This window comes from Bacillus rossius, chromosome 7 (assembly GCF_032445375.1).
Source record: "Bacillus rossius redtenbacheri isolate Brsri chromosome 7, Brsri_v3, whole genome shotgun sequence".
In the NCBI taxonomy this organism is placed as follows: domain Eukaryota; kingdom Metazoa; phylum Arthropoda; class Insecta; order Phasmatodea; family Bacillidae; genus Bacillus; species Bacillus rossius.
Genome location: NC_086335.1, coordinates 4520378 through 4534559, shown reverse-complemented (window position 1 = coordinate 4534559; position 14182 = coordinate 4520378). Strand labels below are relative to the sequence as shown.

The window sequence follows — 14182 nt, the reverse complement described above, 5'->3', positions numbered from 1 at the left end:
AATACAATAATGCTGAAATTACTTGTGCATTATCCTAAAAAAAAAAGTATGATACATTCCTTAGTAAAGTTTAACAATCACAGCAGTATTGATGAGAACATGTTTAACAAACAGGTTAAAAAGAGCTGCCATGTGAAAAATATTTCCAATTACATACAAATTTTATATTTAGGTGTATCATATGTACCACATATGATAGGCAAGTCATTTTGTACTATTTCAGATGCCGAACAAGTATAGACGAAAACCTGGTGCAAAATAGCGAGCTCTGCCTGACAAACACTGTCACCGCTGCTGTTGCGGCTGTGAAAGATGGGGCATCCTTGAAAGGCACTGCGAAGAAATTCAACATCAATGTGATGACACTCAAGAGGCGAATTAGAAGGGGAGAACAATGCTTGCCTGGGTTCAAAAAGGCACAAGTTTTCACAAATGAAGAAGAAGAGCAACTTGCCGACTATCTTTTACAAGCATCTCGTCTGAACTATGGGCTACCACTGACGAAGTTGCGAAGGCTTGCCTATGAGTTTGCTAAGGCGAACACCAAGAAGATTCCTTTCTCTTGGGAAGTAAACAAAAGGGCTGGCCAGGATTGGGCAAGAAGTTTCATGGAGAGGAACAGCAGCCTGTCCCTTCGAAGTCCTGAACCGACCAGCCTAGCGCGTAGCACAGCATTCAACAAACATAGTCAGCACCTTTTTTGAAAAATTGTGAGAAACAATTGAAAAGTATGAGTTTACACCTGAAAAAAATTTGGAATTTTAATGAAACGGGTGTGACGAATGTTCACAAGCCTTCAAAAATTATTGGAGAGAAAGGTGCTAAACAGGTAGCAAAAGTGACATCGGGAGAGAAGGGGCAGCTCGTAACAGTTGGTTCTGCTGTTAATGCATGTGGTAATCATATTCCTCCCTTTCTTATTTTACCATGAGTAAACTGGCAAGACCGTATGCTTCAAGGCGCACCACCAGGCTCTGCAGGAGCAACCCACACATCTGGGTGGATGACAAAGGAAAACTTTTTGAAGTATCTGGAACACTTTCAAAAGCATTCCAATTGCAGCCTGGACAACAATCACTTACTTATCCTAGATAACCATGATAGCCATGTAAATATTGAAGTTGTAGACTTTGCCAGAGCCAATGGTCTGATCCTCTTAACACAAACTACAACCACTTGATCGAAGTGTTTTCGGACCACTGAAAACCTACTACAACCAAGCTGCCGCTGACTGGATGACCAATCATCCAGGAAAAAACATAACAATAAATGACATTGCAGGTCTTATTGGACAAGCTTATCCCAGGGCTTTTTCACCGGCGAACATCCTAAGTGGCTTCAGAGTATCTGGAATTTCACCTTTTAACTCTGATGTTTTTAGAGAAGATGAGTTTTGCACTAGTTTGGTGACAGATAGGCCAAACCCTCTGGAAGAAACCATGCATAGGCCTGCCATGCTTTCAGAATTGCCTCCAGCGCTGTCAACTAGTTATCAGCCTGGGCCATCTTTTCAGCATCAACAATCACCAACCATCAGTTCTGCATTAACAGCTGTCTCTCCACTGGAAGTTCGACCACTCCCAAGGCCCCTCCTAGAGTTGAACATCCAACAAAAGGCCGCAAGCGGGGTCGATGTCGCATTTTAACTGATACACCTGAGAAAGTCGAGCTGGAAGCAGAGCATGCAAAAAAGGCATCCAAAATTAAGAAAGACATAACAAAACTAGGAGGGATTTGGAAATGAGTAAATCTAAAAAGAAGAAAAAAGAAGAGCAGCCAAAAGGTGACAGTTCAGAAGATGATGGAGTTGGGAGGCCATTGGTGACAGCTTGGATGACATTAGTCTACTGTCAACAAGTGAAGATTCTGAAGTGGAAGAGGAAGACTTCTTTGCAGTGTGCGATCCCAAAATAGATGACTTTGTATTTGTTGAGTTTGATGGCAAGAAAGGAAAAACATATTTTGTGGGAAATGTAACCGAAGTTGACCCATCATCATCTGAGATTTTGGTGAACTATCTTAGGAAGAAAAAGGCACCCTTCTGCTTTCCAACAATTAGAGACGAGGGGCTTGTGCCAAGAAAAAGAGTGAAAAAAGTCCTACCACTGCCTTCCATCAGACGTGGACACTACAATTTCAAAATAAAATTTCCCAATGTTTATATTGGTTGATTTGTCGTTTCATAGTAGGTAACTTTCTTAAATAACTTTAATGAAGATGACCTATCAGTCACTGAGATATTTGTGGAACATTTTAAGGAAGAAAGAGTGTACCTTCCTTTATTTCCAACAGGTAACTTTAAAGCAATGGACTTGTCCCAATAGACATTATTAAAATTGATCTGCAAGTGCCCTACACAAGATGTGGACTGTATTTTTATTACAAAGTTTCCCAATTTCTTATTGGTTAAATATTTCTAAGTGATTATTATTTTACAGTGATTTAATACATTAAAAATATGTTTTGAAACTCATTGACATCATTTCTTCCATAAAATAACTCAAAGAAACATAAATAAATAGCAAAAAAAATTTAAAAAGTTCAGAAGGGAGACATGATACTTTTGGGATCAACTCTCCCAGTAAGAGGGAACAAGTCTCCCTAACGAGGGGACACTTGATCCCTGATACAAAAAATCTGAAAAAAGATTCTATAATAGAAGATAAAAGATATTTAAAATCCGAAGGGGCGTTAATCCTTGTGCCAAGATTGTTAGAATGAAATGCAGTCTTAGATAATCAGATATTTCTTTTAAGGCTTGAACTAGAATCAAAAAACTAAAAAGGGGATCTAGTATCCCTACTCTCCCCTACTCATTTTGCTAATGTTTTGAATTATTCTGCCACTATTTGGAATAGTAACATTTTTACTTCAAACAATATAAGGAATAAGCCCTTTGAGTGGCCGTAACTCCTCATGAATCATCCTATACACACACATACACACACACATACACACATTTATACACACACACATATACAGGGTGTATCAAAATTCATGTTACAACGCTTGAGGGTAGAAAGCTGCTCTTATTTGCAACCATTTTTGCCAATAAACATGTTGCCGGAAACGCGTAGTTAAGCCCCTGTAGCCCCAGAAAGTCAGCGTAGGCAACCCGTTGTAGAGTGTTATGTTGTGGATGTGCGGGCGTTCGAGTAGAGAAATAACCTTTTTAATCATGGCACAGATTTTAATTTCACTCTGAAATCAATCACAGCTTCGGCTTTGTTTCACAACATTGAAATTGTTACATACGTTTTAACAACGTGACAGCCTAAAGCAACGGCTCAAAAACACGCCCACCTTGAGCGACACAGAGGTGGCAACGGCGAATCATGTTTTCACGGATACGCTGGAGCATGTGTGGAGTCGACCTTATGATTTTGAACGCTTCAATGATTCACTGTGTAAGCTCTTCTACCGTTTCTACTGGCGTAGCGTAGATAAGCCCTTTTACGTAACCCCACAGAAATAAATCTAACGGGGTTAGGTCCGGTGACCTTGGTGGCCATGCGACAGGGCCCGCTCGTCCAATCCATCGGTTTGGAAATGTTTGGTTTAAATACTCTCGCACTTGCAGGGAAAAATGAGGTGGTGCCCTATCATGTTGGTACCACATCACACGTCGGACATGCAATGGAACCTCTTCAAGAAGACCTGGTAGTTCGTTCTGAAGGAAGTGGAGGTATCCGGCACTGGTAAGTCGTGGCGGAAGAAAAAATGGCCCGATGAGTATGCGGTCAACAATACCGGCCCACACATTAACTGAAAAACGTTTCTGGCGAGCTGTAACACATGTTGCATGCGGATTGACATCATTCCAAACATGACTGTTGTGCGAATTGAGAATAGCGTCTTGAGTGAACTTGGCTTCATCGCTGAATAAAACCGCTAACTCAGGGTTCAATACTTTTCGAATGTACCAACGAGAAAAGGCCATGCGAAGAGGATAGTCTGCCGGACCCATGTGTTGCACTTTTGAAGGTGGTACGGGTACAAGAGTTGCTCATGAAGAACTCACCAAACAGCCATTTTGTCAGCGTCCATATCGGAACCTTCTGCTCTTGTGCTTGTATCCGGACTCTCCTCAAATCTCTGAAGTACATCTTCTTCAAAACTGGGAGTACGAACCCTGCGTGGAGCACCAGCATTTGGTCTTGTGACGGCACATGTACCAGTATCACGCATTCGCTGAGTAAGTCTTGCAAACATGGTGTGAGCTGGAATCCTACGACCCGGATATCGTTTTTCGTACAGACGACGGGCGGCTCGTCCATTTTGTCTAGCTTCCCCGTAAACAAGCAACATGTCCGTGTACTCACTAAATGTGTACTCCATTGAGCTCCACTAAAACGTCGCCCTTTTCAGAACCACAGTGAAAGAAATGACACCACGAGTTTGCTTGTACGACAGAACAGTCAACGACAGACCACCAGTGATATCAAAACACACTGCGACACTGCGATGTCACGCTGCGCAGTGCTATGGCACGGCACGAACGGAAGAAAAGAGGTGAGGGCGCCACCAACGGAAGTAAAAAGGGGCGGGGGTCAGCATTAGACATAGTACAGTCCTCTCGAGCGCTGCCCGGCGTCGTAAACACGTAATTCACCACAGCATCGTCTGTCTCGCACAAAGCCTAACCGGTTGCCTATGCTGACTCTTTCTGGGGCTACAGGGGCTTAACTACGGGTTTCCGGCAACATGTTTACTGGCAAAAATGGTTGCAAATAATAAGAGCTTTCTACCCTCAAGCGTTGTAACATGAATTTTGATACACCCTGTATATATACACACACACACAACATACAATGTATAGTTCATGATGAAATATGTATAGAAGTTGTCTGACACCTGCTGATGCTGGCAACGGCTGGTAACACCACTAACTCACTGCTATCACATCAGCTTGTTTGAAACACCTACCTGTCTTCCTTGGCCGCTCGAGAATAGTAGGCTCGACCTCTGATGGCTGCGTAGAACGAGTACGCTTCGTTCAAATAGTTGGTTTCACTTGTGCGCAAGCTGCAAACACCCGACACCAACTCTCTGTACACATATCTCACCAATGTTCGTACACACAAACACATGGTCCACTCTCCACTCTACAACCCCTGGAAGTACCTACCCTCTCAACATAATGGCTACATTTTTTTGGAACCGTGAAAAAAAAATAGTTGAAATGGTATTGAATTGTAAAAAAAATGTACTGAGAGAGTGCTGCAGTACCTAGTAGTCTGTGTCACCGCAGTAGGGAGTGGCTGTAACATGAAACATGGCAGTTCACCCACACACGTTCCTCCAGCTGACTCCGTCTGTCCACCGCAGTTCTTGCAAGAGTACTGCCGCTGTTACAACCCCCCCCCCCCCCTTCCCAAACCTTTACACATTACCCTTTGCTATGAGCTACGTTTATCTCTTCCTGTGAGTGTCATAGGAAAGTCTTTTTGTTTTAACCACAAGAAAGAAACAAAAGTTCAGAAAGCCTAGGAATCAGTGCTGTTATTTCCCTCCTAGAAGCTGCCGAGTGCCGAGAACGAGACCAGCAGGCAGGCAGCTCGGCAGGTGGGCCGCACGAGGATGACTGTTGTTCAGTCAACTCGCGTCAACAAACACCACCACCACCACCACAAAAAAAAAAACTTCATTTCTCTTATAATTAAAGTAGACAATTTTCTTTTTTAATTTTTAATAAGTATTAGTTTCTCTATAGGTTATTTAAACAAAGTCTACTGTAAACAAATAATTTTTATTAATAACGCTGTACAAATAAATGATAAAGACGAAAATAAGAAATTACCACATTACTAAAACTGGTATTTCTTCATTTCTGTCAGGTTTTCTGACAAGGGATGGCCTTCTTATTACCAGTATTACACCCCTGTTGCACGGTGAAGGACCCTAATCCTGTCAAGCATAGAAGAAATTACCTTTTGAATGTACTCCACCAGCACACGAAGAGTACTGAAGCATTAAATAACTAGGAGAAGGAGGAGGATGCATGACACTGTGACTCTCAGAGTGAAGAGTGAGTGAATCACTCCCACTGTCTCGGCCGTCTGATCGGTGCAGACCGAAGTGAGACTCATGTGTGCATTTCCAAGGGGAGGAGGGAGGACTTACTGAACTGATTGTCATTGCTAATGGGGCTCTGACAGCTCACAGGTTCATTGAGGAAGTGCTCCTAGAGGCGGTGATCCCATTTGCTTCAATGATCGGTGAACAGTTCATTTCGATGCAGGATAATGCACTCCCGCATGCCGCAAGAACTGTCACCGAATACTTGGAGCACGTGGGAAATACAGTTCTGGACTGGCCTGTACGATCTCCGACATGAATCCGATACAGCATATGAGGGATGATTTAGGGAGACATTGTAACGCCCCTCGTGCTCAAAAATTATATTATTTTAAATTTATTAAAATCACCTTGGAAACAGCTGGGAAAAATATTAAGAAAATTAAAATTAATTACCAGAGGGGACACGAGGCGGTGAACAAGATAAAATTTACACTCCCTGCACACTAGTAACTTGGGAGTTCGTGGATCGTTATGTAGAAGAAGGTAGATGATAAATAAATACACTATATAAATAATTTGGTCTATAGGTTTTCCTGGTTTATTTTTAAGAGGTTTTGTTTTAGCATTATTTCGACATGATAATAAAAATCTTAGTAATTAACAAAGATAAGGGGGCGCCCCTAGATTATTTAAAACAATACACATTACACCTTAACAAACAAATGATTACATTAACAAAATTTCAAGTATAGCACCTAAATTTGATTCTCCCAACGATTACATATATATGAGTTTCCTTGATTTTACATGTTCTGAGGATTACGTTCTTAAAGCACTGCTCGCTGGTATCTTGTTAATTAATTTAGTTCCTTCTAAGGAAGTGGAAAATATATATAGCTCATACCACCCGGGTCTTCCCAGGATGACGTCGGACCGAGAGGAAAACTCTTCTAAAGGGGGAAATCAGCTGCAGGTCCCGAAGATCATGCAGGGAGCAATTTCTCTCCACGGAAACTTTGACCCTGTCTGAAACACATGTCAAATTCAAAACGAATTAGACCTGCGTCCAGACAGTCATACACAGTCGGCGCAAAAGGCCAACAAATGGGAATTTGGGGAAGAAAAAAAAAGGCTGGATTACTCACCAAACAGGGTGTGAAATCAGGGCTCGCGAGGTGTCTCGCGCCGACATCAGGATGGCGCGAACCGAGAATTCGCGGATGCGCGGAAGAAACTAAAATTTTTAGGAAGGTAAAAAAAAAATAATAAAATTTAACTAAACATGACTTCTTCTAAATACTACATCTGACTGGCTATTGTACCACTGGGATCACATCCCTAAAGCAAGCTGACTACATTCTAGTGCACACAAATTCGCCGTTGCCGCAAAAAGCCTCTTAGCACAGAAGACGCAGAGAAAATGTCAGTAGCCGAGGTCGGAGAACTAAGTCCCGGCGATGGCGGACAAGGCTCCTAATTAAATCGGGCGCTAAGGCCCCTAGGGAGAAGGAGGGGGAGGTTCGGCTCAGGGCCGAAAACATGCGGAGGTGCCCGAGGCGGGCGTGACAACAACACGAAATGCGCGCTCTCCACCGGTGGTAACAGGTTCTACAAAGAATCGACTTCAACAGGCCGCAAGAAGGAAGCATAGAGCTTAAGGGCGCCGCGGCGTTGCTCTCTAGCGGCGTAAAGAGGAACTAACTAAGGCGGTGAGCTGACTTGCCACCAGGTGTCATGAGGGTGAGCTCTGCACGCTGGCGACCAGGCCCGCGGTTACTTTTTCTCCGCTAGATGTCGGGGACGTCTCTGTAAGTCCAGGGAGAATGTCCTTGAATTAGGCCATCGTCTTGGCTAAGTTCTCGTCAGGTCACTGCTCCTAGCTTGATTTCTCAGAACTAACGGGGAGGGGGGGGGGGGGGGGACAGAAAACGCCACTCTGCTGGGAACACCGGGCCACTGGAGCCCCATTCGTGATGAGACTTGCTATTCTCAGCAGGCCTCTCAGAAGTAGCAGCTTGCAGCCCAGAAGCTGCTCTATGCAATTTTGGTCATGAAGAGAAATAAAATTACAAACTCGGGACGTGACTGCAGGTGAGAGAAAATCAACCGGGCTGCCCACGTCCACATTAGACAGCCAAAAATCAGATTGGCCCCCTGAGTCCACTGACACAAAGTTTAAACACATGGCGTACACTGGCCTAACAAAGAGTAAATCACCCCCTTATCAACCAGATAAATAAAAAAATAAGATTTCCAAAAAATTTTTAAAATTATAGAAAAATTAAAAAATGTGACGAAATGCCTAATTTCCGGCACAACATGTTAGGCATCATGCTCCTTCTGGTCACTTAAATCAGCTTCAAATTGCTCTTAGTGAAGAATGGAATGCTGTGTCGGAGGAGTACTTCAAAAGGTAATTTCTTCTATGCCTGACAAGATTAGGTTCCTTTGTCGGGCAACATGAGGTAATACTCATAATAAGGAGGCCACCCTTTTCAGAACACCTGATGAGAATGAACAATTTATAAGTTTAAAAAAAAAGTTGTTAATTACTTATTTTTATCTTTTATAATTTATTTTTACAGTATTATTAATAAAACGTATTGGTTTACAGTAGACTATGTTTAAATAGCCTATAAAAAAATTATTCTTATCCAAAATTTAAAAAAAAAAATCATATTTAATAGAATTATGGGGGAAAACAATGTATCTTTTTTGTTTTGTTTTGCTGCCGAGTGTATGTTCCACCAGCGGTCAGGTGCAGGATGCACACACACACACACACACACACACACACACACACACATGGTTCCCAACTCTCCGCAGCCACTGGGCAAGCCTTGCCTTCCCGTCGCATGCTACGCCACATCACACCCCAACCTTAACTCCCGCCTCGCTCCATTCTCGTGCCGCGGGTATGACAGTAAATTGGCCCGCGCTTGCTCAAATGTATGGTGTGAGCCATGTTTAGGCTTGTTCTGACATCAAAGACAGGTTATAAATGAAAAACAATGCATCAGTTCACGCCAAATCAGCTTATTTTGTAATTTTATTATGCTTTACTGTCTCAAATGTGAAAAAACATTTCCGTACAAACCTACTCATGTTTTCAAAGAACACCTCTAGAAGGATGAATTTCTGATGTTTCTAATTGTTGAGCAATTTTTTTTCCTTTAAAAAGATGCATCAGTTAACTGATGCTACAATTTCCTTAAATTTTAAAGCTAGCAAGCTTGTTATAAGTCAAATTAAAGCTAGTTTTCTGCCCTTTTCTATTCTATAAAAAACTTAACAAAATTATAAATTTTAAGAAATTAATTTGTGTTAAATCACACCTTTGATACTATTTCCTTTTTCTAAACCATATTAATGGAAAAAACTTCTCGAAAAAAAGTTTTAATTGAAATTTATATGAGCTTGCAAGTAAAGTAATTAAATAACTTGTGAAAATTATCACAGTAAAAAATGTAAAAATATCCCTGTAAATCTTGGAGTGTGCTGTGTGTCTCTTGTGTCTGTGTTGTGTGGTCATTAGCTCTACTAACCTGTGCAGTAAGACGATCCAAGCACACACTGTGTTTTTTAAGTAGCAGTTTATATATTTTGCTTTTCTTAATTTTCTTAGGTGAAAAATTAGTTTCAGTGTGTTTTTTCTTTGTTAGAAGAATTATTTAAATAAAAAATTTCCCCCTGAAGAGTTAAATTAATTTTATTTTTTTCCTTTACTTTGACTCTTGCTCTTTTAATAGGATTTACAATGTTTTTAAAAGGCAATTTCAACAAGCATTTAATTTTCTTGTAAAAAGAAAACTTATCATCTTTAGGTCTTTACTGACTTTCTTCTTGAGTTCAGTTAATCTTCAAATGGCCTTTCACTCATTCCATAAGTTTTGCTATGCAATATTTTCTATGGACAGGATTTAGAACACAAGTCTTGTATTGATAGTCCACACAACCATTTTCCATAATAAAAAACTAACACAACATAAACTAAAACTAACACATTACACATGAACAGTGGTTTTCATTGTCAGTAGCACAGACTGTATTTCAAACAACCACTTATGAAAAGAATCCTGAACAGGCTTATTACAATAATGCTTATGTTTTAAAATTTAATGATTTATATCCCTCTGAAGATTTCTGCTTCTTTTTCCATTACAACCTAAAAGCTTTCCTACTCTCCTCTCGGACTCCGTCACCACAAATGTAGAGGACGTGTAATGTCACACCTTGGCTTCTATTGGCTCAACGCTCCACATACATGTTAATATTATGATCACTAATTCCCTAACTGTAACATGATCATTTACTTGATAAGTATTAAATATATTCTTTGAACTGTGTTGACGTGGACCAGAGCTCCGCCCATGAGCCTTCCCGACCGCTGCAGTGCGTCGGTGTGTGTGTGTTCAAACAGTGCGCCACGACTCCGGAAGAGATCCGTCCCCTGGCCTGATTAATTACTTCAAGTGTTATGTGTCTTATCCCCAAGGGTGTGTGTTTTCAGCAAACTGGCTTGAAGAGCCCTTTTCAAAACAAATGACATAAATATCAAAACTAAACAAAGATGGAGCCAAACAACCTCAAGCGGACCTGAAGTTGGCTAAATTACTTCCGTGTTGATCAGTAACGAGGGAGTGAGAGAAGGTGCTTTATTTATGTAAGTGTGTGTGTGTGTGTTCATAGTTAACTGCTCATGGCACAAATTCTAATAAACGTAATGGCTTTCTAGTTCAGCGTGATGCCGTGTTACTCCGAGAGCACTATCTGTCGCACAGTCTGTCTACATCACCGGCCAAAGTAGAATGCACCAGCACCCACGGATTTCATCTGTTGCCATCACTGATTAAGCAGCTCTGTTTTACTTCTTAATTACTCATAAAACTCAACCATCCAAAAATCTCCTAGAACTTTTTCCTCCAATTTTTCTCAATGTACAGTAACATATGTGAATGATTTGCTTGTCAAAGAAGACTCATATCATTCTGCTGCTAACTCTAATATCGTAACTGACAGTTTCCCATGCAAAATAAGTCATATTTTGTGTTTTAAAATTACCGAAACAGTAGTTTTCACTGCTTCTACAATTCTATTAAAAATCATGATTGGTCCAATTTTGTACAAATCTTCTGACAATGGTCATGCTGCCACCAAATATCTCTTTGATATTGAATACAAGTTAATTCATGCTTTGAAATTGAAGAAACTTTTCACAAATTATACAGAAGAACCAACAACTTGTTTTACTACGCTCAATTTTCTCATCACTGCAAACAAGTAAAAAATTTAAACCATGAGTGATAAAATTCATTGGACTTAGACCATTATCCTGAGAACTGTAAAGGGCTGTATAATCTAGAGCTGAATGTACGAGCCAATTGCCACAGTTTTCGGAACCATGGCCCCATTGCAAGACTCCAATTGCACTATCTACTCTTATGAAGGGACAGTGGAGAAAACATTACATACAAGCTGTTGTGTTTTATTCCACTTAGCTTCAAAAAGTGAAATGCCATTCATTGAATGCTGGGACTGACTTTAATTTGTACGTTATTACCAAACAAATAATACAGCTTTATATACAATATTTTCTCAGAAATCTTGTGCATGCTATATTTAACAGTCCAGTGAATATTTATGCTCACGGCTTCTCAACAAGTTGTCATTGGGAATCACATGTTTGAGTGTTCAAAAGGTTCTAAATTTCAATAATTTTTTTTTTTTAATTCAGTAGATAACAGAAAAAACTTAACATTAAGAGTCCAAGAAAGAAAAAACTATAAATATCAATGGTATATATATATATGTATGAACAAAACAAAGGATTCAAGAGGGAAACTTGGATAAAGCCACCATCTTGAATTCAAAATGTCACAGCCACCACCCTGGACGTCCTTCACACAAATTACCATAGCAGATCCACCATCTTAGATCTGCCATCCTGAGTCAACCATCTTGGATTCCAAAATATTTGACACGTTTAAAAAATTTTTTTGTGAGATTTCCAGCCATTCTGAAATCCAGAAAATTTTAAACACTGAAATTTTGAATTCAGCCTGCCTATAATTAAAAATCTGCCTATGCCATAAAATTCAGTGTCCCGGGCTCATCTCTAAGTGCAGTAAAATGTGCATCCATCCACTTCCACATCATAGAGTGCACTGATCACTTTCACTACAAGGAAGGACACTATCACTCACTAGCATGTGACATACATATATCATGGCTCCATAGTAGGTATGCCGTATGCTTCACGCATACTACACGCCAATACTCTGTGCATGTAGAAGTATACTCCCACCTTTATGCATATCACAGAGGCATTCTCGACTGCCCTGCAAGGCCAATAAAATAATATACACCTCCAGCTATAAGATCATTTTGTATTATGAAACATACCCTATAAAAAGATAAGTTACTTCATGAAAAATATTAATTCACAATGCCCACAGACACCAGAATATATAAATAAAAAAAAGTTTTGCAAACCATAAATAAATAGACAAAACAGTGAAAGGTCTGCATATTCTGTACTCCGGCACAAATCCAGCCGCTTGCCTACAGATTCCAAGAGGATCCTGGTCACCAGGCGACATTACAGCATTAATAGCTCGCTCAGTGTATATCCAGTACAGTGTTTCATGTCTTCTGGCATGTTAGGTACATGTTACATTTCTGTAATGATTTGTTGCTCCTGAGATATGAATCATGGACAAAATGTGCTATCAGAGACTTTTTTTAAAAAGTAACGCTCATCTGTATTTCTTCTTTCTATAAAAGAACTTATTACATTTTTTAAATACCATTATGCTTTGCTTCAATTTTTCTTTGTTACAGTAGAACCCTGTTATAACATTTTTCAAGGGGGCATAAGAAAAAAACATTATAAGCAGGAAATATCAATTTGACACTTGCCAGTGATTTAACCTTTTCACCAACTGAATCATCAATCTATTTTAACTAATTTAATGTTAAAACAACTGATGGGTACACTCAATGCTCAAATTAGCTTAACCAAACCAACCATTTTTCAACTTCATCATGCTTCCAGCTTCCATTTTATTTGTCTTTAAAGACACACTGCCACATTTCTGTAAAACTGTCTCACGATTTATGACGATGACGCTTAAGAGTGGGAATGCCTATGTCCAATTCTTTACCATTTGGAAATGTGTAATTTTGGGATTACTAACTACAAATAAAATAAATTGTTTATCAGTATTAGAAAAAAACTCTTTTTTACCATAGCGGAATAGTTGGCAAACTACAATATTGTAGGACTAAGTACATACATTTTAAAACACAATATAATGATAAGAACAAAAGGAGTCAACATTTTTTTTTTGACAAGGGAGTGAATGTTATGTGCATTTGATATATTGAATACCCAGTGTTAGTCAGCACTGATGTGTAGCACTAGTTTTCCGGCCAACTTACATTTTGTTTTTGCCTCCAATCCTATTTGAACAATCTACATCTATGATAAAACAGTGATTGTAAACAAAAACGTATGTAAATTAATCCTTTTAACATGTTAAACTTCACTGACGGGATAAGTGTTGGAATAGTTATGTTTTTAAAACCTTTTTTATTTACTGAATTTTATAAAGCAACCATCCGGCATGCTGTCATTCTAAACGTGTCTGATTTAAAACCTTTAACTATATATGCATCTTGTCTCCTGCATTTCTTGCATATCTTTTCAGAACAAAGGCAAAAACAGGTAATTTTTAAACCTGTATCCAAAAGTCATGTGACACCATTTGGACATTGAGAAGCCAACAACTTAACACTTCAAAGTTTGTACCTTTACAATGCCTTTCTGATTTGTAACAACTTCAGAGTTGTTATTATTACAATCGTGTCATACACCCACGCACCACAGTTGGTGAAACACTAATTGACACCTCCTCGATCATCAACGTCACTGCAGCTGACGGTGCAGAAGTCATCGAGTTCTGAAAAATCAGCCATTAAATGATTTAACTGACCAACAAGATCTACACTCAGCCAAAACAACAAAGCATCTATTTCCTCAGCTTCTTTTGTTTTCAGACGTTCCCTGACATTACGTGCAGGCATTCACATCATTCTGATGTAACTGATCACAGACAGACCTTTAACCAAACAAAATAATTCGGATTTGAATATTGAGTTT

The 14182-nt window shown here is 39.7% G+C and overlaps 1 protein-coding gene across 4 annotated transcripts in view; it reads right to left on the bottom strand.

Moving 5' to 3' along the window:
• The window catches only part of LOC134533648 (protein SCAI), a 155231-nt gene that overhangs the window by 127455 nt on the left and 13594 nt on the right, over positions 1-14182 (bottom strand). For all 4 annotated transcript variants that reach the window (XR_010075353.1, XM_063371181.1, XM_063371180.1 and 1 more), the window contains exon 4: positions 4927-5025. Coding sequence is in view for 3 of the 4 variants with exons in the window: in XM_063371181.1 (XP_063227251.1) it covers positions 4927-5025 (99 nt within the window). In the remaining variant the exon portion in view is untranslated. The remainder of the gene's footprint in view (positions 1-4926; positions 5026-14182) is intronic.